The sequence below is a fragment of the Chiloscyllium plagiosum genome, unplaced genomic scaffold (genome assembly GCF_037043375.1).
Source record: "Chiloscyllium plagiosum isolate Xiang-an unplaced genomic scaffold, Cpla_swu_hap1 HiC_scaffold_20, whole genome shotgun sequence".
Classification (NCBI taxonomy): domain Eukaryota; kingdom Metazoa; phylum Chordata; class Chondrichthyes; order Orectolobiformes; family Hemiscylliidae; genus Chiloscyllium; species Chiloscyllium plagiosum.
In genome coordinates, this window is record NW_028270158.1 from 17,622,704 (window position 1) to 17,645,499 (window position 22,796).

At 41.9% G+C, this 22,796-nt stretch overlaps 1 protein-coding gene across 2 annotated transcripts in view; it reads right to left on the minus strand.

Annotated features, from left to right (window-relative positions):
• Positions 1-22,796, minus strand: part of parn (poly(A)-specific ribonuclease (deadenylation nuclease)) — a 131,712-nt gene that overhangs the window by 8,964 nt on the left and 99,952 nt on the right. For both annotated transcript variants that reach the window (XM_043711927.2, XM_087997700.1), the window contains exons 22-23: positions 7,835-8,024; positions 1,572-1,768 (exon numbers count right to left, since the gene is read on the minus strand). In XM_043711927.2, coding sequence (XP_043567862.2) covers positions 1,572-1,768; positions 7,835-8,024 — 387 coding nt within the window. The remainder of the gene's footprint in view (positions 1-1,571; positions 1,769-7,834; positions 8,025-22,796) is intronic.

Here is a 22,796-nt window from a genome sequence, read left to right on the forward strand (position 1 = left end):
AGAGCAAGGTTTTTTTTGTATCAGATCATCCTCAGTAGCCATTCATCATGGTGAATTAGGTCTACTGGTGGTGACCATTTTTAATATCAACAAGTATTCCCTTCACTAGCTCCTTATTCAATTTTCAAATGTACCATAGCACATTTCTAAAGAAAGACAGACACCTCTCAGGTGATTTACATCACAGGAAGTGGCACAGTTTGTTAATACTTAGCCTGTTATCATGTGGGTGCATATGATCAACCCATCCCTTTCTATAAAAAAATATAGACCACCCAGATTATGATGCCCTGAAACATGCAAGTTTCAGATCCATGGCACATCTATGTGGTTTGCAATTTGCACTGCTCAACAACATTGGGCCTTGTAGTTTCTTTCCTAAAATTAGGCTGTTAATTTTTTAAAGAGTCACATTACTTGTCACAAAGAATTGATCCTGACTCTTGGTCTATTTCACAGATTGGAGATATTTGTATTGAACCTGATGCTGTTATTCTCTTCAGCAGTACCGAATACTTTCACTGCAACATTATGATTGCCCTTCACTGGACATCAAATTTGATGTAAACATCTAGAAGCACATGATAGCCTCTACGGCACGGTGGCTCAGTGGTTACCACTGCTGCTTCATAGCACCATGGACCTGGGTTCGATACACTGTTGCCCAAGACTGGAAGAGTTTGCACATTCTCCCACTGTCTGCGTGGGTTTACTCTGGGTGCTCTGGTTTCCTCCCACAGTCCAAAGATGTACACGTTTGGTGAACTGGCCTTGCTAAATTGCCCATGGTGTTCAGGGGTGTGTAGGTTAGGTTCATTAATCAGGAGAAATATAGACTAAGAGTAGGGCAATGGGTCTGGGTGGGTTACTCTTTGGAGGGTCAGTGTGGACTTGTTGGGCCAATTGGCCTGTTTCCGCACTAAACGGATTCTATGAACTCTCTAGGGATTCTGAGTATGCACTACATCAGAATAATTAGATGTGTGTTATTGAAAAATTATCCTTCAAAATCATTTTATATGCCTTTATCATGTAAAATAGAAAAAAGTGAATCTCTTTCCCTCACGAGTTAACATACTGTAACAATGGAAAATGACAACACAATGGCACTACACATATGAATGAGAGGGGGAGAATCAAAACTCAAGATCTTGTCACTACTGTATATTCCCTTAATTTGTTTCAATTCAGAGGTGAACACTTGTATGCTAACAAGCCAAGATATACTCTGACTTTTTTTGTAAGTCTTATTCTACACTGTGAATTTAGTGATCTGTTCACAGATCTTTTTGATAGAAAAAGAGAGAGCATGCAAAGACTTTAGTCAACTCTTGATCATCTTCCCAATCTTTTTACTTTGCAGCAGTAATGCAAATATTCGCAAAGGTTAATTGCATAAACATACATTTTATCATCCATATGGCAGAAAAATCCATTAACAGAACTCACCTTGTATTTGAAACAGTAGCATGACATCAACAATTTATTTTCCATCAATATCTTTACCTACAAGCACTGAAACTGAAAAGTTTAAGAACATATTCATACTTTCAAGATATACATCCATTTACCAGTTTTTCCATGCTCGTCCTTTTTCTGCCACTGTTTCTTGATTTTCTCAGTTTCTGATATTGTAGAGTCTATCCAGGCATTAGCTGAATAATCACTGTCACCATCTTTACTTGTAACTTCATCCCCTTCCATTTCATCAGATACTGTCTCTTCCTGGATAGGACTCATACTTCTCTTTTCCATAAGAGGACTGGTCCTAAGATTGAATGGAACAAAACAAAAAGGTCACACAAGGTATATACCAGTGACCTACGGTACGCATAATGACAACTCCCATGTTTTATACATAATCTCATGCATTCTTGAAGCCAATAATTCCCTTTCACTTACTTCTATTGAAAAATTTTCAAAGTGTGACATTAACCAAAATTATTCTAGCAGTGGGGTTTATTGGAAAGAATGGACAGAAAAACTGTATATTTATATAGCACAACCGTTGTTGGAACTTTAATTTGATACAACAATATGTGGATTAATTTATTTAGGTATTTATTCACAAAACATTCACCAACCCTGTAAATTGAAACAGCAACAGAGAGGACAGCAGTCAAGGACATCAGAAATCAGACTCAAAATGGGGTCTTGATAAGTCTATTTGGCATAAGATTCAAATCTCAGATAGGTGCCCAATACCAAACAAAAGACTCAACATTGCAAGTGCTTTTCATTCACCTATTAAATTTTGCAGACAGCTGCCATGTGAATTTAATGAGTTGGGCGATTCAAAGAAATAAAAAGCCAAGTTAGGTTGAATGCCTTACCTCAATAATTTGTTACAACTTTACAACAACACAGAAATGCTTTTTTGATAGTGTTAAACTAACCGGTTTAATAGCCAAACTGTTAAACACTGAATTTAACAAATACTATTCATCTGAAATATATTGCCAATATAGGATGTAAAATGGTCAATTAGGTGGGTTTGTAGTGCAGCGGTAATCTTCCAACCTCTGAGCCAGAAGGCCTGTTCCAGAGGTGTGCCATAGAAGCTCTGAACAGGTTGACTGAAAAAGATAGCTAATTGTGCTCAAAAGGTCTAGAATCAGAGATCTAAGACTGTTTTAGTTAGTAAGATAACAACATAATGATCACCCTTTTTCTGTAATAATCTGAGTAGCAGAGTATTTAATTAAAGAGTAGTTAGTATTCAAACTTTTTAAAATTAAGGATCAACCGTTTCGATTTACATAAAAAACATGGCAACCTTTTGTTCTGGAACATTGCCATTTTAGGGTAACTTAATCTGATGAATTAATTCATAACTGAGGGCTCACTGGTGCAGATAATTCCCTGCAACATTCTCCAAACCTGCAAAGCATAAGGATTTGTTAATATTTGAAGATCGAATGCAAGCGTTGTCCATAATGCAAACCAGTTTCTTTACCAGGACAACTAACTGAACTGAGTGTGGGCTGCTGGAAAAGCACAGTTGGTCAGGCAGTATCCGCGGAACAGGAAAATTGACATTTGGGCATAAGCCCTTCATCAGGAATGACCAAGAGCTTACGTCCAAAATGTCAATTCTCCTGCTCCTCGGATGCTGCCTGACCTGCAGTGCTTTTCCAGCACCACACTCTCGACTCTGATCTCCAGCATCTGCAGTCCTCACTTTCTCCTAACTAACTGAACTGCTCAAAATCTACATTAATAGATAGGTGAATCCTTCAGCTTGGTGACTATGAACACATCACCCTCCACAGGAAGTATCAGATGAGAATGAAAACAGCAGTGCAACACTCAATGCATTTGTTGCTTATGCCAGTATAGTATTGCCCACCTCCTGGTTGTTCTGGATATTCTAAGATGGCGATTGATTCTTGTGTAAGGAGGTTAGATTGGTATCACAAACATTCTTGTATCAGATGCCACAAAAACATGCACGAAAAGTCAACTCCTCGCTTCACATGCTGCAAACACAGTTGGCAAATAAAACCTCTCTGGCTTGGATGTTTAGTTTCTAAGCCAGTTGAAATACAAATTCCTACACTGCTTCGTAGCACTGCTGGAGTGAAAATTCAAATGTGTGTCTCCACTAGTCAGAAGAGTCAATAAACTAGAAACATGCCTATGGACAGTACTCTTCCTAGGATTCAAAGGATAGCAATTATTCCACTTCCTTATTTCAGTTTTCTTGCTAATCTCTACTCAGTACAGCAGTGAACTGAAAGATTTGTTCGCTGCAGCATCGCTGATTTTTATTAAATATATAACCCAATATTTATTTGCCAACCATCTTACTGAAATTAGAAAGTAAATGGAATTTAGCAAAAACTTGTAAATGTTTTAATTTTGGAGAGCAGCAGCCAATTAATTTAATGAAAATCCCCTACTGGCTGACAGAGATGGCTTTACTTGTAAAGCAAATAGTTTTCATGGAAAGCAATTAGACACCACCAGTGGCATTTTATTTAACGGGTGCCCAAGTGACCCATACCAATATCTATTTATGACATTTGTTGCAACTAAGGTGTGTGTGCATAAGCATCAGTGTTAACCAGTTATTCCAGTTAAGTATCAGACTATGTTTTAATTAAAAAGCTCAAAGTGATTACTTTTAGTTATTTATTATTAACAAATTTCACCAGATTTTTTTGGTATGGAAAAGGCAAAATTAAGAGTAAACTTGATTAGTAAACCAATTTTCCTGGCTACAGGAAACAATTGCTAGCACTCTTCACAATTTTATTCCATTTTGTACTGCACTTGCAGTGTGCTTCATTTCACACTTCACAATATTTTCAATCTTACTTATATATGTGAACTGTCAAGACTAGCAATGTTGCACAAACAGCAAGGATATGAATAACAAATCATTCTGTTTTTAGATGCTACAGCTTAAGGAAGGAATGTTGGCGAGAGTATCAGAACATCTCTTTCTTTCTCTTCTCAAATAGTGCCATGGGATCATCAGTAGCCACGTTAACCAAGCAGTAACTGACACCTCAATTTGATATCATATTGAAAAGGGGTATGCTCTTTAACAATACAAAATTTCAACACTGTAGTATGAGCTAACTCTAGTGATATTGGAGATTTATCAATTGAGCCAAGCCAACAACCTGAAGAGCTAACACAAATATCCATCTGACAACCAAGAGGGTTAAGTTCTGGAGTTTGAAAGATATGTAGATATTCTGAATTTGATCAGATAAAAGATTTCTTTGTTTCCAGCGAGCAGTGAGACACATTAAAATATGCTGCACTAATATGGGACGTTGTACCAGAAGACACAAGCAACAGAATCCATCAATTCAGAAGCTCAGACTTTGTTTACAGAATTCACCAAGACTTTCAGAAATTCTTAACTCATTATTGCCTCGCCTATTGCATCTACTGTTACACATTTAACCTTTTAGAATGTTTAAAAAGGTGTTTATCTCCATATGACTACTAAAATATAAATCCACTTGCTTGGTACCATAAATCTAGTGTCTGTTTGATATTATCAGCCACCTTGAAGTGTTTAGTCATGGAAGACTACTTTAAATCCTTTGAAACCAGAGGCTGGAGTACTCTCTGGGCCCCAGAAAGAAAACAGAGTTGTACCTGCCTTGACCTCCCGGAAGAACATCTCTTAACCCACTTCGTAAAATTACTTGCATGCCAATAAGGCTCCCTTCTCTGGTGCCAAATATATTTGGCTGCTGAACTTCCTTTCTTGCTTGCCATTCTGCTGCTGCTTTCCTACTGCTTTGACCAACTGTATGTAGGTAAGGCTTGGGAAGTTAAAATACCACGGTCCTCAGATATAAGCCAGAAAATATGTTCACGCTTATGCCACATGCCCACTGTGGGTAGGACAGGAGCAAAGTGTATCATCTTTTATTTCATCAAGATGGTTACACAATTCATCTTGAATTGACACTGATGAATGTCACAAGATTCAAAACTGTAACTGGATTAAAGAAAGCTATGTACAATTATCCTTGGCAGACCCACATCACTAAACAGGGCATAAATGTTTTTCGCATGTGATTTACTGCAGGGTATTCCTAAAGAGATGGGTGGGGAACAATGGTCAAAAAGCTGCAAAGGTAAGATGCATATCTAACAGGAAGATGGTTAGTTACATTAAAGTTAGATCTACATCTTATCTACCTTGTGTTTATAACTATTAGCTTCAGTTTTGAAAGTTCTAATTTAGTCAAACCTCAACTTTTACTGATGCAGTGCATTAGCAATTCCAATTGCCCTTGTGAAATGCTGCTTCCCAACATCATTCCTCGATTTTAAAAGGGAATACTTAAATTTTAGTAGATCATGTTTTGGACTCTTACCAGAAGAGCTAGGTACTCTCCATCTACCCTGTAGAATGTTTTGATTATCTCAATATTTGAGTTAAATAAACACTTAAACACTCAAGGAAATACAGGTTTACACAACCTGTCCTCATAACATAAGCCCCTAGGGAAAATCACCATGGCCAATTGACTAGATAATTAGGCAAGATGGCCTAAATGCAAAATAAAACTGAGGTAAGTGCCAACTTAATGAGAGGAACAGAAGTACAACTGGCCTTATTGAAACATGGATGAGAGACAGATTGGCAATTTCAACAGAATGCAAGCTGAGATTGAAAACTTCAATTTGCTTGAGCTGAGAGTTAAAGAATGATTGAAAAAAAAGAGTTCACACATGTCATGAGACGTGACACTTATTATACAAGTGATTGTTACTTGATCAATTCATTCAGCATCAGGAAAATGTTTTCTGCACTAATCTGAAATTCAGTTTCGCCTCAGTTTAAATAAAAAACTTCACAGAATGGGCAAAACTTTCAATGGGATATAAAATGACTGCTCATTATACATCCCTCTCACAGGGAAGATGAATGGTAGGGCTGCAATTGTTGATTAGTCAGGTACCCCCACTGAAACTGAAAATGTCCAATGAGCAATTTCAGAAGCTCCAAATACCTCAATGAATTCTCCTTGATATTGTGCAGTGGATTCTGTTAAAGAGGATTTTTGGTTCCCAAAATAAATGTATACTCGACCCAATTCAGATGGTTGAAATTTGGTTCTAAACTTCTACTCTCATACAAAAAAAGCAAACTTCAGCAGCTTGGTTTGGCTATGCTGGCCACACATTTATAAAACCATCCAGTCTTAATAGCATGCTGTTACGTGAAGTCATTGCATTATTTTGCAGTGAACTCTGACTACATTTAAGACAGAATGGAAGCTATCATGCTATCGTTATAACTGATTTCTTTGTTCCCAGGGCAACAGCTTGGACACAGAAACTAGCAATTAAAAGACTGAATCTTAATTAACTTCAGAACCACACCAGGATCTAATGGGGACTAATAGTAACTGAGCAATGAATCCCATGAGCAAATGTAAACCAAATAAAAAAAACTCTGGTGCCAATTACTGTCTCAAATATAACTCAGACAGTACTACATGGAGAATATAAAAATACCATAGCTCTAGTCTGATCATTAGAACTCAACATGATGCAAAAGAACACAAGGTTCAATAATATTCACAAACAAAACATTTCTACAAACCCAGATTTCTGAAGCCTGAGATTGCAAAGCTTCTAATTCCCTGAAAATTTTCAAATTTAATGTATTCCTACTTGAAAACTGCATTACACTCTCAATTGAGAGTTCTTGACCAGACTTTATCAATTTGCTAATTTTCAAACTCCCCCTTCCAAATTAAGCCAGAAATTTGAAAAACTAGCTGTAAAAGTGTTGGTAAGAATGGAGTTTAAAAATCTTGTTATCTCAGTAAACAAAGTTCAAATTTTAACAAATTTGAAATTTACGGTACTTTCAGTCATTTAAACCTTAAATTGCATGGGCTGAATAGCCTGAAGTTCCTTATTCCTCAAACAAGAAATCCACTGGGAAAGTGTAACTGCCCACAAACAAAATTTCCCAATTGAAAGTTTAATTATGAATTGTTTGCATATATTTCTCTTGTTTTGCCCCTTTCTTCTCCTTCATGATTTTCTATTCCTACTAATGGATGGAAAGGAAACATTTTGGTCCCAAATAGCTGTTTAATTCAAATATTGGGAAACTAAAAATATTTAAGGTTAAAAGTTAACTAACTGCGTAAACTTAAGGACTGCAACAGAAGGTTCGCACCTTAACTGTACAGAAATAAAAAATAGCTAGTATCCCACACTTCCAATTGAGATATTTATTGACAGTTTTAAAAAGCTTAAGAATAAAAACAGAATTTACTGTCTACCTGCAACTGTGGATTTGCCATTAAATACAATTAACTTTCAATTTTGCAGCACTCACCTGGTGAAATCAAACATCTGGTTAAAGTAAGGTTGTGGAGCATACTGGGTCTTTAGCCTCTTCCTCTCCACTTCTCGCCAGCTTTCCTCTGTCCACTTCCGCTTGGTTTGTTTCTCCTCTTGCTTTTTCTCAACGTACTCTGCATAGGTCTGGATTCGGTAACTCTCTGCATACCTGCTGGTGTTTACAGCTGTAACGAATTACAGATAAATCAGATCTTAAAACAATCAGATCCAAAAAAGTCAGAAATACTGATCAGATCTGTCAGGAGAAGTTAAGAAATTAAATCTGAATTTTGAATGCTATCAATTTATGGCAGAATGGTGTTATAGCCTGCTGTGCATGATAGCTTTGTAGCATATCTAAAAACACTCTTTTGCAAGTGAACCCTTTTAATAGTAAAATATTATGACATCAGCAGAGTCAGCTCCATTTCCACTGCATCCAATCTGCATGCATTCACATAGGCTGAGGTACAGTGTATCTATGTGAATAGGCTGAGGTACAGTGTATCTATCACTTTGCTTTTGTTCCCCCCAAATTCTCTTCATCCTTTTTGGCCTATTCTCTGAGGTTTTCCCATCATCCAGTTAAGATACCTTTCATATTTCCCTTTCCCAAGCTGTGCCATCCAAAATTCCTGTTTCAACCCTCCAATACTTTTTGACATCCCAATTCCTGTCATCATCCCAGGTTTGGTCCTGAATTCCTCAAATGAACTCATGTCCGTCTTGCAGCATCTTTAGAAGAGCTCACCAAGGCACTCATCACTACCTTGCGAGCAGCAACCTCGTTCTTTGCTCACCAACATTTTTGTCTATTTTGAGTTCTAATTTTGACAAACACCGACTCACCTTGCTCACTCCTCCCAGACTCCAGCAATCACATCTTCCTCCAGAATGCATAAACAAGGGCACTGGAAAGAATGGCTTAACTGCAGGTGCTAGTACTGACTGCATGAACTGTCAAGGCCATGATGAGTGGTGACTTGGCTCATAGCGAAAACTCTACCAGACTGGCAGCACGGCTTTCACAACCAAACTTCACCACAGTCTGGCACCATTTCCTACTTTGAGAACTTCATTTTGTACACCATTCTGGACTTTCCTTTAAAATCTTCATTCTTTACTACTCAGTAAAATCCCATATTACTATATTCTCAAACAGCCCCCACCCCAGTTTGGCATGGAATATCTTTGTCCACAATTATTTCAATCTCCATTGCCACCTTCTTTCTCTCCAGTATTCATTATCCTACCTTGACTTTTCTCTCCATACAAACCTTCCTATCAATATTCATGGTCTCATCTCAACTTGCCATCTCTCTCAGCCTCTATATTCTAGTGGCTCAAATCACAAACAAGGCCATTGCTGAATAACTCTTGAACACCTCCATACCTCATCCCCAATAAACAATCCAATATGTTAGAAAAAACATGGTGGAACAGTGGTTAGCACTGCTGCCTCACAGCGCCAGAGACCCACATTCTCCCAGTCTCTGCGTGGGTTTCCTCCCACAGTCCAAAAAATGTGCAGGTTAGGTGAATTGGCCATGTTAAATTGCCTGTAGTGTTAGGTGAAGGGGTAAATGTAGGAGAATGGGTCTGGATGGGTCGCTCTTCAGAGGGTCGGTGTGGATTTTTTGGGCCAAAAGGGCCTATTTCCACACTAAGTAATCTAATCAAAAACAAAACAGCTACAGATTCTGGGAATCAGAAAGAGAAGCAGGAATTGCTGGAAAAAAAAACTCCACAGGTCTGGCAGCCTCTGTCAACAGAGAGCAGAGTTAACATTTCAGGTCCTGTGACACTTCTTCAGGTGAGGAACCTTCAGACCTACCGAGCTTTTCCAGCAATTTGTTTATTTTCCTGGAAAACAACTCTTCCCAAATGACATACAGAAGTGCTGTATCATAAGCACAGTTGCTCAGACAATAATGATTGGCCATAAGAGACAGAGGAACAATTTTATGGATATTCCCCAGATGCTTCTGACTGAAATATGGAATATTCAAATCGTAACATACCAGTTTAAACATAATATTAAGTGATTGAACCAGCAGCCCACCATTTAGGGACATTCAATATTTGAGAAAATTAGCCCCAAAAGCAATAGTTAATTGCACAGAAAGCCTGAAAATTGTTGGAACAACTAACAAATAAGGATTTCAGCTGCTGTTGTTAAAGGTGCATTCTCCCAGAATATTAAAGATACAGCAGACTAATCAAAACATCCAATTCCTAAAGATGTTAAATAGTTATTGTCTCAACTTCAAAAGCACAGTTCTAGCAGTTTGGAAGCATGGTCACGAGACTGGATTTCTCTTAACAGATGTTACCAGACCTGCTGAGCTCTTCCAGCAACTTCTGTTTTTGTTTCTGATTTCCAGTGTCTTTCAGTTTTTATTTTGTACAGTTTTGCCTGCATTACCAAGCAATGAAGTGGGATTTTGAGAGGTGAACAGCCAAATCAACGAGGCAAACAATACAGTCAAAAGTTAAAAAGGGTAGTGAATACACTTAACGGCTCTTACTGGTTCCTGGAAACTATGTGGTGGCAAGGTGTTAATTGAAACAGCTTCAGGTATGCACTACCAGCCAATTATCATGCCAAATGTTGGCTTGATACAGTTCAAAATGAACTACAAATTTCAGGAAAACGTGGAATACCAAAAGAAACAAAAGCTGGTTAGAACTAAAAACCAAATCAGCACTGTACTACGTATAAAATGACATTAAAAAAACGTTATATGCAGATCAATAGAACAATTTACCAACATTATTTCATGCCAAAACTGGTTTTCAACACAGTGCCTTTGATGTACATGCCAAGTCTTGGCACATGGCCAGCCCTCCAGCAGATGAATCAGCACATTAAACTGGCTCTTTAGAGCACTATGTCCTATTGTGACTCAAACTGTTTGGCGAGTGCAATATTTCAGCTTGCTAAATACAATTAAACAATGTGAGAAACATTTCTCCTAAGTACAACCTTTTCAAATTTAGAAAATTTCCATTGATTTGAGCAAAACAAACTCAAAGTGAAAAAAGCCACAAAACCATACAGAAAGAAGGCAAAATAAACTAATGTAAAGCTAATCATTAACCCAAGCCCCAGTTATGATACAGCTAAGGAGTTATCGATCAACTTGAAGCCATTACACTCGAATGAAAACTAGAATAGCAGTGGATGCAATTAATTATAAACAGATAGATGTTCATAACAACAGAAATGGCAATGGCATTATCTATCATTAGGAAATGGCGGAACAAAAAAATATCTTCATTAGGTTTTGTGGGTTATATTGCATTTAAACCAGAAATCACTGAGTTAGTCATTAATCCTCACATATTAAGTATGAATTGACATTTACATTTTTTTTTAAATTCATTCATGTGGGTATTGCTGGTTAGGCTATCATAATTACCCATCTCGAAAAACCTGGAGGGCAGTTAAGAATCAACCACATCATTGAGACTCTAGAATCACATGCAAGTCAGACCAGCTATGGTCGGAATGTTCCTTCTGGAAAAAGACATTGATGTTTTTTTCCTTAAAATAACAAATTGACAAGGCATTTATTTCACCAAACTACTAATGACGACATTTTTGTTTCTGGTAAACTGTAGTACTAATCAAGTGTTGCCACCTCTGCCTCTGAATAATCTGCAATTCAACAAGAGGCTATAGAGGTTCCATTATCACAAGGGCATTCACATCCCCTATTTGGTTCAAACAGTAGAATAGTTTTACATCTGATAGAATCATAGAATCTCTACAGTGTGGAAGCAGGCCATTCTGAAGAGCATTTATAACCAGACCCATCCCCATGCGTATCCCTGCAACCGTGCATTTCCTACAGCTAATCCACCTTGCCTGCAAATTCCTGGACACTATGGGAATTTAGCATGGCCAATCCACCTAACCTGTACATCTTTGGACTGTGGGAGGAAACCAGAGCATCCAGAGGAAGCCTAGCCAGACACAGGGAGAATATGCAAACTCCACATATACAGACACAGCCATAGAGTAAACCTGGGTCCCTGGTGCTATAAGGCAACAGTGCTAACCACCAGCAACCATACAAGTGGTCAATACCTTCCTCGTCAATGATAAAACTACTTAACCAGAGACAAAAAGTAACTCGCAGCCCTTTCAAGTTGATATCAGGAGAGTGTTATTAACTATGGTTCGATGTATCCTTGAGATTTCATTTACGAGATTCCAATTCTAACCACTCTTCACTAAAAGTTGCCCCATATTAAATCTTCACAACACGTTGTCTTCTCCACATTAGAGTCAGAGATGTACAGCACGTAAACAGACCCTTAAGGTCCAACTCGTCTATGCTGACTAGATATCCCAACCCAATCTAGTCCCATCTGCCAGGACCCGGCCCATAACCCTCCAAACCCTTCCTATTCATATACCCATACAGATGCCTTTTAAATGTTGCAATTGTACTAGCCTCCACCACTTCCTCTGGCAGCTCATTCCATACACGTACCACCCTCTGCATGAAAAAGTTGCCCCTTAGGTCCCTTTTATCTTTCCCCTCTCACCCTAAACCTATGCCCTCTAGTTCTGGACTGTCTCTCTCTCTCTCCCCCCCCCCTCCCCACCCAGGGGAAAGACTTGGTCTACTTATCTATCCCATGCCCCTCATTATTTTTATAAACCTCAACAAGGTTCACCCCCCCAGCTTAGTTGAGAAATAAGCAGATTACAACTAGTTTGGATGATCCTTGACCAATCGTGGTCAACACAACTCATTATTAGAACAAATAGCCAAACTGATCAAAAGAAAATAACTTTTATTTTAATGCACCAAGAACTTTCTCTTTCTTTTGGGCTGGTTACAACAGTGTCCTGGAGGTTTACCTTCAATTCCCAAAGTAGTTAAGGGAAAAACTACTAAATCCGGTTGAAGAAAGTCCAAGTGACAAAAGATTGTCAACTTAAAATGCTCAATAAAAAGTGAGGCTAGAGGTTACAAGAAATCTATGTGCTGAAAGCTGTCAGAGCAAGGAGCATAGAATTCACATATTTTAAGAGAAACATGGCATCACTTCCCAAACATTTTTCCTGTGTGACTCCATTTTGACACTTAAATTTCAGTGATCCAGAAGGGCAAAAGGTGTGGGAGGAGGGGGTAGTGTTATTACAATCAGAGTTTTAATGTTTTCATAAAGTACCACTTACTTTGATCTCTAGACGCCTTCACCACAGGGTTCAGTCCCCAGTATTAGGCAGGTTAGACCCCATCAACTTACAAAGTACTTCAATCATTTAAAAAAAAGGGGCCGTGCAGCTCTCAGCATTGGGAAGGCAGCAACAGAGATAATGTCACTGGACAAGTAATCCAATAAGCCCAGGTTCATGTTAATGTTCTAGAAATGGGAGTTTAAAATCACACTAATACAGATTGTGAAATTAAAATTCAGTAAAAATCTGGAATAAAATGTTAGCCTAATGGTGACCACATCAATTGTTGCAAAAAAAACCCATTCTGGTTCACTCACATGCTTTATAGAAGGAAACTGCGAGATCCGGCCTACACATGATTCCAAACCTAAAGTTGTGTGTGACTGATTCTTAAATGTCTGCTCCACAATTAGAACTGGGGAATAAATGCTAATCTAGTCAGTGACGCTTTATCCCATTAATTTTTGAAATTTGGTTGCATCTCTACAGTGGCCATTAGCTACCTCAGAGATTATGACCCCACTGTTACAACTCACTGTTTGGGAAATGCTGAAAAATGGAGATGCCACATGAAAATATAGAAAAATATTCAAAGCAGAGGGATTAAAACACAGCAGAGCAGAGGGATTAATTTTGGACTGCCCTGGCATATTGCAGACACAGCCATAGAGTAAACCTGAGTCAACAATCAACTTTGTGATAGATATTGTTTTGATTTAAAATCAAATTTCAAATACTTGGAAAATTCTAGACAATTTTAATGCTTCGATCTTGAGTGTTTCTGATTCACCTGGGCTCAAATTAAAGTTTTTAAAAATAACAAAGAAATACATTTTATTCAATGCTACACAAGAATTGTGGTCACAGGCCTCCAAGGCCATGACTGAAAGCATCAAGAAGGAGGGAGAAGATGGAGGCGAAAAAGGATGGGGGGGATCTGGAAGCGAAAAGAGGGGAGGGGAGCTGGAGGCGAGAAGGATGGTGGTGCAGAGTTCCATTTTTCAGGCATGGTGGCAGCAATGACAACTTGACACCAACACATTCCTAGGTGTTTATAGGAACAAATTTGACATAGAGCTACATAAGAGAATATTTAGATTAGATTCCCTACAGTGTGGAAACAGGGCCCTTCGGCCCAACAAGTCCACACCAACCCTCCGCAGAGCAACCCACCCAGACCCAATCCTCTACACCTAACACTACGGGCAAATTAGTATGGCCAATTCACCTAACCTGCATATCTTTTGGATTGTGGGAGGAAACCGGAGCACCCGGAGGAAACCCACACAGACATGGGGAGAATGTGCAAACCTCCACACACGCAGGAATTGAACTGGGTCCCTGCCGCTGTGAGGCAGTAGTGCTAACCACTGAGCCACTGTGCCGCCCTGACATTTAGACCTGTTAAAATCTGCTTTAAAACTAGCTTTTGGTTAAAAGTAACTTAAAAACAAAAACTAATTAATAGCAAATATATGAAAATATTCTATTATTCTCACAGGACTAGACTGGAATAATGCAAGAAGGATGTTCCCAATGACGAAGGAGCCCAGAACCATGGGTCACAGTTTAAGAATACAAGGTGGGCCATTTAGGACAGAGAGGAGGAGAAATGTTTTCACCCAGAGAGTGGTGACCCTGTGAAATTCTCTGCCACAGAAAATAGTTGAGGCCAAAACATTGAATATTTTCCAGAAGGAGGCAGATATAGTTCCAAGGACTAAAGTGGGAAAAGGGTACTGAGTAGGATGATCAAACATGATCATAACGAATGTGGAGCAGGCTTGAAGAGTCAAATATCTTACCTAATGTTAATGGAGAGAGAGAGAGAGAGAGAAAAGGAGGGGTTTAAGGGATGGAATTCCACAGCTGAGGCTCTCAACAGGTGAGGATACACCTGCCTTCAAACTAGGACTTGAAACTTGAGTCAGGGTTGGGGGGAAGCAACAAGGAGTATGGAGTCAAGTAGAAAGATAAGCAGCAGGTTAGCATGTGTGCAGGATTTAAGTTCAAGGCAGACCAGGAAAGAAGCAAAAAGGAAAGATAACTTAGGTAGAGATGATGGAAATCACGAGGATAAGAAAATTAGCATTAAGGTGCTTTACCTGAATGCTCGAAGCATTCGCTACAAAGTAGATGAATTAACAGCACAAATCATCATAAATAATTATGATGTGGTAGGCATCACAGAGACGTGGTTACAGGGGGGTCAGGACTAGCAGTTAAACAGCCAAGGATTTACAACTTATCGAAAAAGATAGGGAAGTGGGCAGAGGGGGTGGGGTTGCCCTGTCAGTTAAGAATGAAATTAAATCTATGGCACTGAATGACACAGGGTCAGATGATGTGGAGTCTGTGTGGGTGGAGTTGAGGAACCACAAAGGCAAAAAAAAACATTGGGAGTTATGTACAGGCCTCCCAGCAGTGGTCAGGACCAGGGACACAAGACGTACCAGGAAATAGATAGGGCATGTCAGAAAGATAAGGTCACGGTGATCATGGGGGTCTTCAATATGCAAATGGACTGGGTGAATTATGTTGCTGGTGGATCCAAAGAAAGGGAATTCATGGAATGCTTACAGGATGGCTTTTTGGAACAGCTTGTGATGGAGCCCACAAGGGAGCTGGACTTAGTGCTATGTAACAAGCCAGACTTTATAAAAAATCTTAAAGTCAGGAAACATTTAGGAAGCAGCAATCATAATATGGTAGAGTTTAGTCTGCAGTTCGAAAGAGAAAAGGCAAAAACGGATGTAATGGTTTTACAGGTAAATAAAAGATAATTACAGGGGCATGAGGGAGGAACTGATGAAAGTCGACTGGAAGCAGAGCCTGGTGGGGAGGACAATAGAGTAACAATGGCAGGAGTTTCTGGGTATAATTGAGGACACAGTACAGAGGTACATCCCAAAGAAAAGAAAGTGTGTCTATGTGCGGTGAAATAGACAACCATGGCTGATGAAGGAACTCAGGAAATGTATCACAGAAAAAAAAAGAGACAGCCTATAAAGTGGCCAACAGTACTGGGAAATCAGAAGATTGGGAAGACTGCAAAATCAAACAGGGGATAGCAAAGAAAGAAATAAGAAAGGATAGGATCAAATATGAAGGTAAGCTAGCTAGTAATATTAGGAAATGATAGTAAAAGTTTCTTTCAATACATAAGAAAAAAAATGAGAGGCAAAAGTAGAGATTGGGCCACTCCAAAGTGATGCAGGAAGGCTAGTGATGGGAGATAAGGAAATAGCTGAAGAACTTACTAAATACTTTGTCAATCTTCACAGTGGAAGACATGAGTAATATCCCAACAATTAAGGACAGTCAAGGGGCAGCATTGAGTATGGTGGCCATTACAAAGGAGAAAGTACTGGATAAACTAAAAGGTCTAAAAACTGATAAATCACCTGCCCCGAATGGGCTACATCCCAGAATTCTGAAGGAGGTGGCTGAGGAAATAGTGGAGGCGTTGGTTGAAATCTTTCAAAAATCACTGGAGTCAGGAAAAATCCCAAATGATTGGAAAATCACTGTTGTAAGCCCCTTGTTCAAGAAAGAATCAAGACAAAAGGTGGAAAATAATAAGCCAATTAGCCTAACCTCAGATGTAGGTAAAATTCTAGAATCCATCGTTAAGGTTGAGATTTCTAAATTCTTGGAAGTGCAGTTTCGAATTAGAACAAATCAGCAAGGAATTACTAAGGGGAGGTAGTGCCTGTTAGAATTCTTTGAAGAGGTAACAAGCAGGTTAGACAATGGAAACCCAGTGGATGTTATCTATCTCGACTTCCAAAAGGCCTTTGATAAGGTGCCTCACGGGAGGCTGCTGAGTAAGGTGAGGGCCCATGGTGTTTGAGGTGAGCTACTGGCATGGATTGAGGAATGACTGTCTGACAGAAGGCAGAGAGTTAGGATAAAAGGTTCTTTTTCAGAATGGCAGCTGGTGTCCTGCAGGGTTCAGTGTTGGGGCCACAGCTGTTCACTTTATATATAAAGAATCTGGATGAAGAGACTGGGGGTATTCTTGCGAAGTTCACCAATGATACAAAGTTAGGTGGACAGGCAGATAGTTCCAAGGAGCTGGGGAGGCTACAGAAATATTTAGACAGTTTAGGAGAATGGTCTAAGAAATGGCTGATGAAATTCAATGTGAGCAAATGCGAGGTCTTGCACTTTGGACAAAAGAATACAGGCGGGCCTGTGGAATTTAAGGCAGAGACTGATAAATTCTTAATCTCGCAAGGAATTAAGGGAAACGGGGAGAGTGCGAGTAAGTGGCATTGAAATACCCAACCATGACTGAATGGTGAAATGGACTCAATGAGCCAAATGGCCTTACTTCCACTCATATTGCTTATGGTCAAATGCCAAAGTGACTAATATCGGGAATGTTCGAGAAGCCAGAATGAAAAGGAAAGAATTTGCGAGACTAGGCTTTATAGCGGAGAGCGAGAGAGAGCGTGAGCGAGCGCTACAGAGCGTGAGCGAGCGCCAGCGAGCGAGCGGGAGCGCCAGCGAGCGAGCGGGAGCGCCAGCGAGCGAGCGGGAGCGCCAGCGAGCGAGCGGGAGGGCTACAGAGCGAGCGGGAGCGCCAGCGAGGGCTACAGAGCGAGCGGGAGCGCCAGCGAGGGCTACAGAGCGAGCGGGAGCGCCAGCGAGGGCTACAGAGCGAGCGGGAGCGCCAGCGAGGGCTACAGAGCGAGCGGGAGCGCCAGCGAGGGCTACAGAGCGAGCGGGAGCGCCAGCGAGGGCTACAGAGCGAGCGGGAGCGCCAGCGAGGGCTACAGAGCGAGCGGGAGCGCCAGCGAGGGCCACAGAGCGAGCGGGAGCGCCAGCGAGGGCCACAGAGCGAGCGGGAGCGCCACAGAGCGAGCGGGAGCGCCACAGAGCGAGCGGGAGCGCCACAGAGCGAGCGGGAGCGCCACAGAGCGAGCGGGAGCGCCTGCGAGCGCCACAGAGCGAGCGGGAGCGCCTGCGAGCGCTACAGAGCGAGCGGGAGCGCCTGCGAGCGCTACAGAGCGAGCGGGAGCGCCTGCGAGCGCTACAGAGCGAGCGGGAGCGCCAGCGAGCGCTACAGAGCGAGCGGGAGCGCCAGCGAGCGCTACAGAGCGAGCGGGAGCGCCAGCGAGCGCTACAGAGCGAGCGGGAGCGCCTGCGAGCGCCACAGAGCGAGCGGGAGCGCCTGCGAGCGCCACAGAGCGAGCGGGAGCGCCTGCGAGCGCCACAGAGCGAGCGGGAGCGCCTGCGAGCGCTACAGAGCGAGCGGGAGCGCCTGCGAGCGCTACCGAACGAGCGGGAGCGCCCGCGCTACCGAACGAGCGGGAGCGCCCGCGCTACAGAGAGAGAGACACCGACAGACAGAGCGCTACGGAGAGCGCGCTCTACAGAGAGAGAGACAGACAGTGTGAGCGAGCGAGCGCTACAGACACACACACACACACACACACACACACACACACACAAAGGGGTGAAGTGACAAAAGGAACTGAAAACAAAGGTCTGAATTTTAAAATCAAAGGTATTGATTTGATCAGGCACCAATGCTGTTCAGCAAACGCATAACAAAAAAAGGAGAGGAAAATACATTTTGCAATCGATCATAACTGCAAGGACAGCTTGACAAGCACAATTCTTAAGCCTAAACTTGAGCATTTCTTTTCAGCCTATGCCACTGGCAAACATTTCTCTAAAACTAACAAAATTACCCCTCCCCCAATTGTTCACGTTGATGATTTAATGGGAAGGAATGTGAGGAGAACTGCTCACTTGCTGGCTCACTTACTGTCCTTTCAAGTCAAAATTCAAACCTGTAAAGAAACTATTCCTTGTTTCTGTGTGAAATGGATCAAGAGTATTTCACCCAGTTCATCAACTGACAACTGCGTTAGTATTTTGATGACGTAGCCACCTGCATTTCAATTCTCTTTGAATTCAATCTTCTGTTTAAATGGGAAAGTCATGACACAGAAAAGTCTCATGATACAAGTTTCTCAACAACAGGATTAAGGACTAACTCATTCCTCTCCCCAAATCAGATCAAAACTGAGACTTTACAACTAAAAATGGTTAACAGTTAAGACTTTTACCATGTGATTGATTAACAACTCTGCATACAGTGGCCAATTTTCACACTGTAAACTTACAATTGTAGAATAATATTTAAAGACCAAAGTGTAACAACTTAAAAATATAAAATAAGCCAGGGTGTTTCCCACACTTCGACTACTTCACTTCTGGGAGGACAACTGAGAAGTTGGAACCAACTTTCGTAAAGTCAACAAAACAAAAGCAAGGTATTGTAGTCAGTCATCGATCTGAAGCACCGACAGAGCGAGGACTTCTCCCCCTCATGCTTTGGAATGTAAAATCAACCCCTCAGGGTCAAAGGTGATTTGAAGATCACAGTCTGAGGAAAACAACCACCACTGATCTTCCACAAACTGGTCAATGAGTAGTCAGAGGCAGGTTCTGGAAGCTGCAGTAGCTGGCTGCTTTTGTTCAGGTAATAGAGGGACTCTCTAAATTTAAGATGTCCACTTTCCAACATTTTAAAATTTTTGAACAAAATATGACTTCAGTAGCTGTCTACCATTTTTGAAGTGTCTGGAAGCGGACAGGAGAATTTCATATGTGGTCTATTTTTCAAAAAAGGTCTTCAAAAGGGGGGGCTTAATTGGACCACCCTCAGCATCCGCTCCCAAGCCGCTTCTCACAAAATGGAACGGAGACAAATCAGCATTGCCAAACCGACATTCCATCTTAATTCTGGCCCGAAATGTACAACTCACTACTTCCCTCTCACCAAATATACTGTCCAATTTGCTGAGACATTCTAGCATTAATCGGTTTTCATTTCAAAATATAAATCTCTCAATCCTACATGTTCATGCTAGCTACAGAATGAAAATATTGGCAATCCACATTTAACAGAAATTGCAGCAACTGTTTAATAGTCTCTTTGCACTTGAATAGAACATTGTAAGAAGACAGACTCTTGCTATGCTTCTATGACAGACTCTTGCTGTGTGGCAGATGATGACTCAGCTCGTGAGCCAGTATGTCTCAGTAGAACACAGGTGGCAACAACCCAAGACAGACTTCCCAATAGCTGCATTATCACACCTGTCCAGCCATCTGTTTTGGCCGGGGTGATTCATTAATCTCTAGGGTGTGTTTTAGTCATTGCTTGTGCCACTCCTTGTTGATTAATCTTCACAAATCATACAGCCACTCTGTGCTTTAGTAGCTCTCTTGCACTTCATTTGCAGGACACGGCTGCTTTTGAACTCAGTTGCACACATCTGCAATTGAATTATCAGCACATTATTCCAGAGGCAGCAAGGGACTGATGGATTAAGGAAAAGCACCTTTTCTGCACCAGGTTTCCGAGCTCTCTGATATGTTAGCTCTCTATAAAGTGCAAAAAACCACGCTAACAGCTATACATGCAGGTAGTACGGACACCATTTATAAAAAGGATCATCCTTTTCATTCAGGCAGCTTTACCATGATACCAGAGCACCAGGAAGCGCACCACTACCAACTTCAGTTTGGTCAATAGCACTCGTGTTTGTCGTGGCCAAGGATTCAGTCTACAGTCACGAAGTTATAGAGATGTACAGCACGGAAGCAGAGCGTTTGTTCCAACTCATCCACACCAACCAGATATCCTAACCTAATCTAGTTCCAGTCAGCATTTGGCTCACATCTCTCTCAACCAGTCCTATTCATATTCTCATCCAGATGCCTTTTAAATATTAATATTGTTATTGTACCAGCCTCCACCACTTCCTCTGGCAGCTCATTCCATACACATGCCACCCTCTGCATGAAAGAGTTACCCCTTAGGTCTCTTTTATATCTTTCCCTGCTCACCCTAAACCTATAGGTAAAAACAATTAGTGGTGCTGGAAGAGCACAGCAGTTCAGGCAGCATCCGAGAAGCATAAAATCGACGTTTCGGGCAAAAGCCCTACCTACCTCAACGCTGTACTCTCCCCCACTAGACCCGGAATTCCCCACATACATTCGAGACACCACCCACGCCCTCCACCTCCTCCAAGACTTCCGTTTCCCCAGCCCCCAACGCCTCATCTTCACCATGGATATCCAATCTCTCTACACCTCCATCCGCCATGACCAGGGCCTCCAAGCCCTTCGTTTTTTTCCTCTCCCGATGTCCCCAACAGTACCCTTCCACCAACACTCTCATTCGTTTGGCCGAACTGGTCCTCACCCTTAACTTCTCCTTCGAATTCTCCCACTTCCTCCAGACCAAAGGGGTAGCCATGGGCACATGTATGGGCCCCAGCTATGCTTATCTCTTTGTTGGCTACATAGAACAGTCGATCTTCTGTAATTACACCGGCACCACTCCCTACCTCTTCCTCCGCTACATTGATGATTGCATTGGCGCCACCTCATGCTCCCGCGAAGAGGTTGAGCAATTCATCAACTTCAACACATTCCACCCTGACCTTAAATTTGCCTGGACCATCTCTGACATACCTCCATCTCCATTAATGATGACCGACTTGACACTAACATTTTTTTTTTTTACAAACCCACCGACTCCCACAGCAATCTGGATTACACCTCTTCCCACCCTACCTCTTGCAAAAATGCCATCCCGTATTCCCAATTGCTCCGCCTCCGCCGTATCTGCTCCCAGGAGGACCAGTTCCACCACAGAACACACCGGATGGCCTCCTTCTTTAGAGACCGCAATTTCCCTTCCCACGTGGTTAAAGATGCCCTCCAACGCATCTCATCCACATCCAGCACCTCCGCCCTCAGACGCCACCCCTCCAACCGTAACAAGGACAGAACGCCCCTGGTGCTCACCTTCCACCCTACCAACCTTCGCATAAACCAAATCATCCACCGACATTTCCTCCACCTCCAAGGATATATTTCCCTCCCCATCCCTTTCTGCCTTCTGCAAAGACCGGTCCCTCCGTGACTACCTGGTCAGGTCCACGCCCCCATCCCCCCCCCCCCCCCCACAACCCACCCTCCCCTGCCACCGCAGGAACTGCAAAACTTGCACCCACACCTCCTCCCTCACCTCCATCCAAGGCCCTAAAGGAGCCTTCCACATCCAAAGTTTTACCTGCACATCCACTAATATCATTTATTGTGTCCGTTGCTCCCGATGCGGTCTCCTCTACATTGGCGAGACTGGACACCTCCGAGCAGAGTGCTTTAGGGAACATCTCTGGGACACCCGCACCAATCAACCACACTGCCCTGTGGCCCAACATTTCAACTCCGCCTCCCACTCTGCTGAGGACATGGAGGTCCTGGGCTTCCTTCACCGCCGCTCCCTCACCACCAGACGCCTGGAAGAAGAACGCCTCATCTTCCGCCTTGGAACACTTCAACCCCAGGGCATCAATGTGGACTTCAACAGTTTCCTCATTTCCCCTTCCCCCACCTCACCCTAGTTCCAAACTTCCAGCTCAACACTGTCCCCATGACTTGTCCTACCTGCCTATCTTCTTTTCCACCTATCCACTCCACCCTGACTTATAACCTTCATCCCCTATATCCACCCTGACTTATAACCTTCATCCACTTACCTATTGTACTCTATGCTACTTTCTCCCCACCCCCACCCTCCTCTAGCTTATCTCTCCACACGTCAAGCTCTCTGCCTTTATTCCTGATGAAACTTAGATTTTACTGCTCCTCGGATGCTGCCTGAACTACTGTGCTCTTCCAGCACCACTAATCCACCCTAAACCTATGCCCTCTAGTT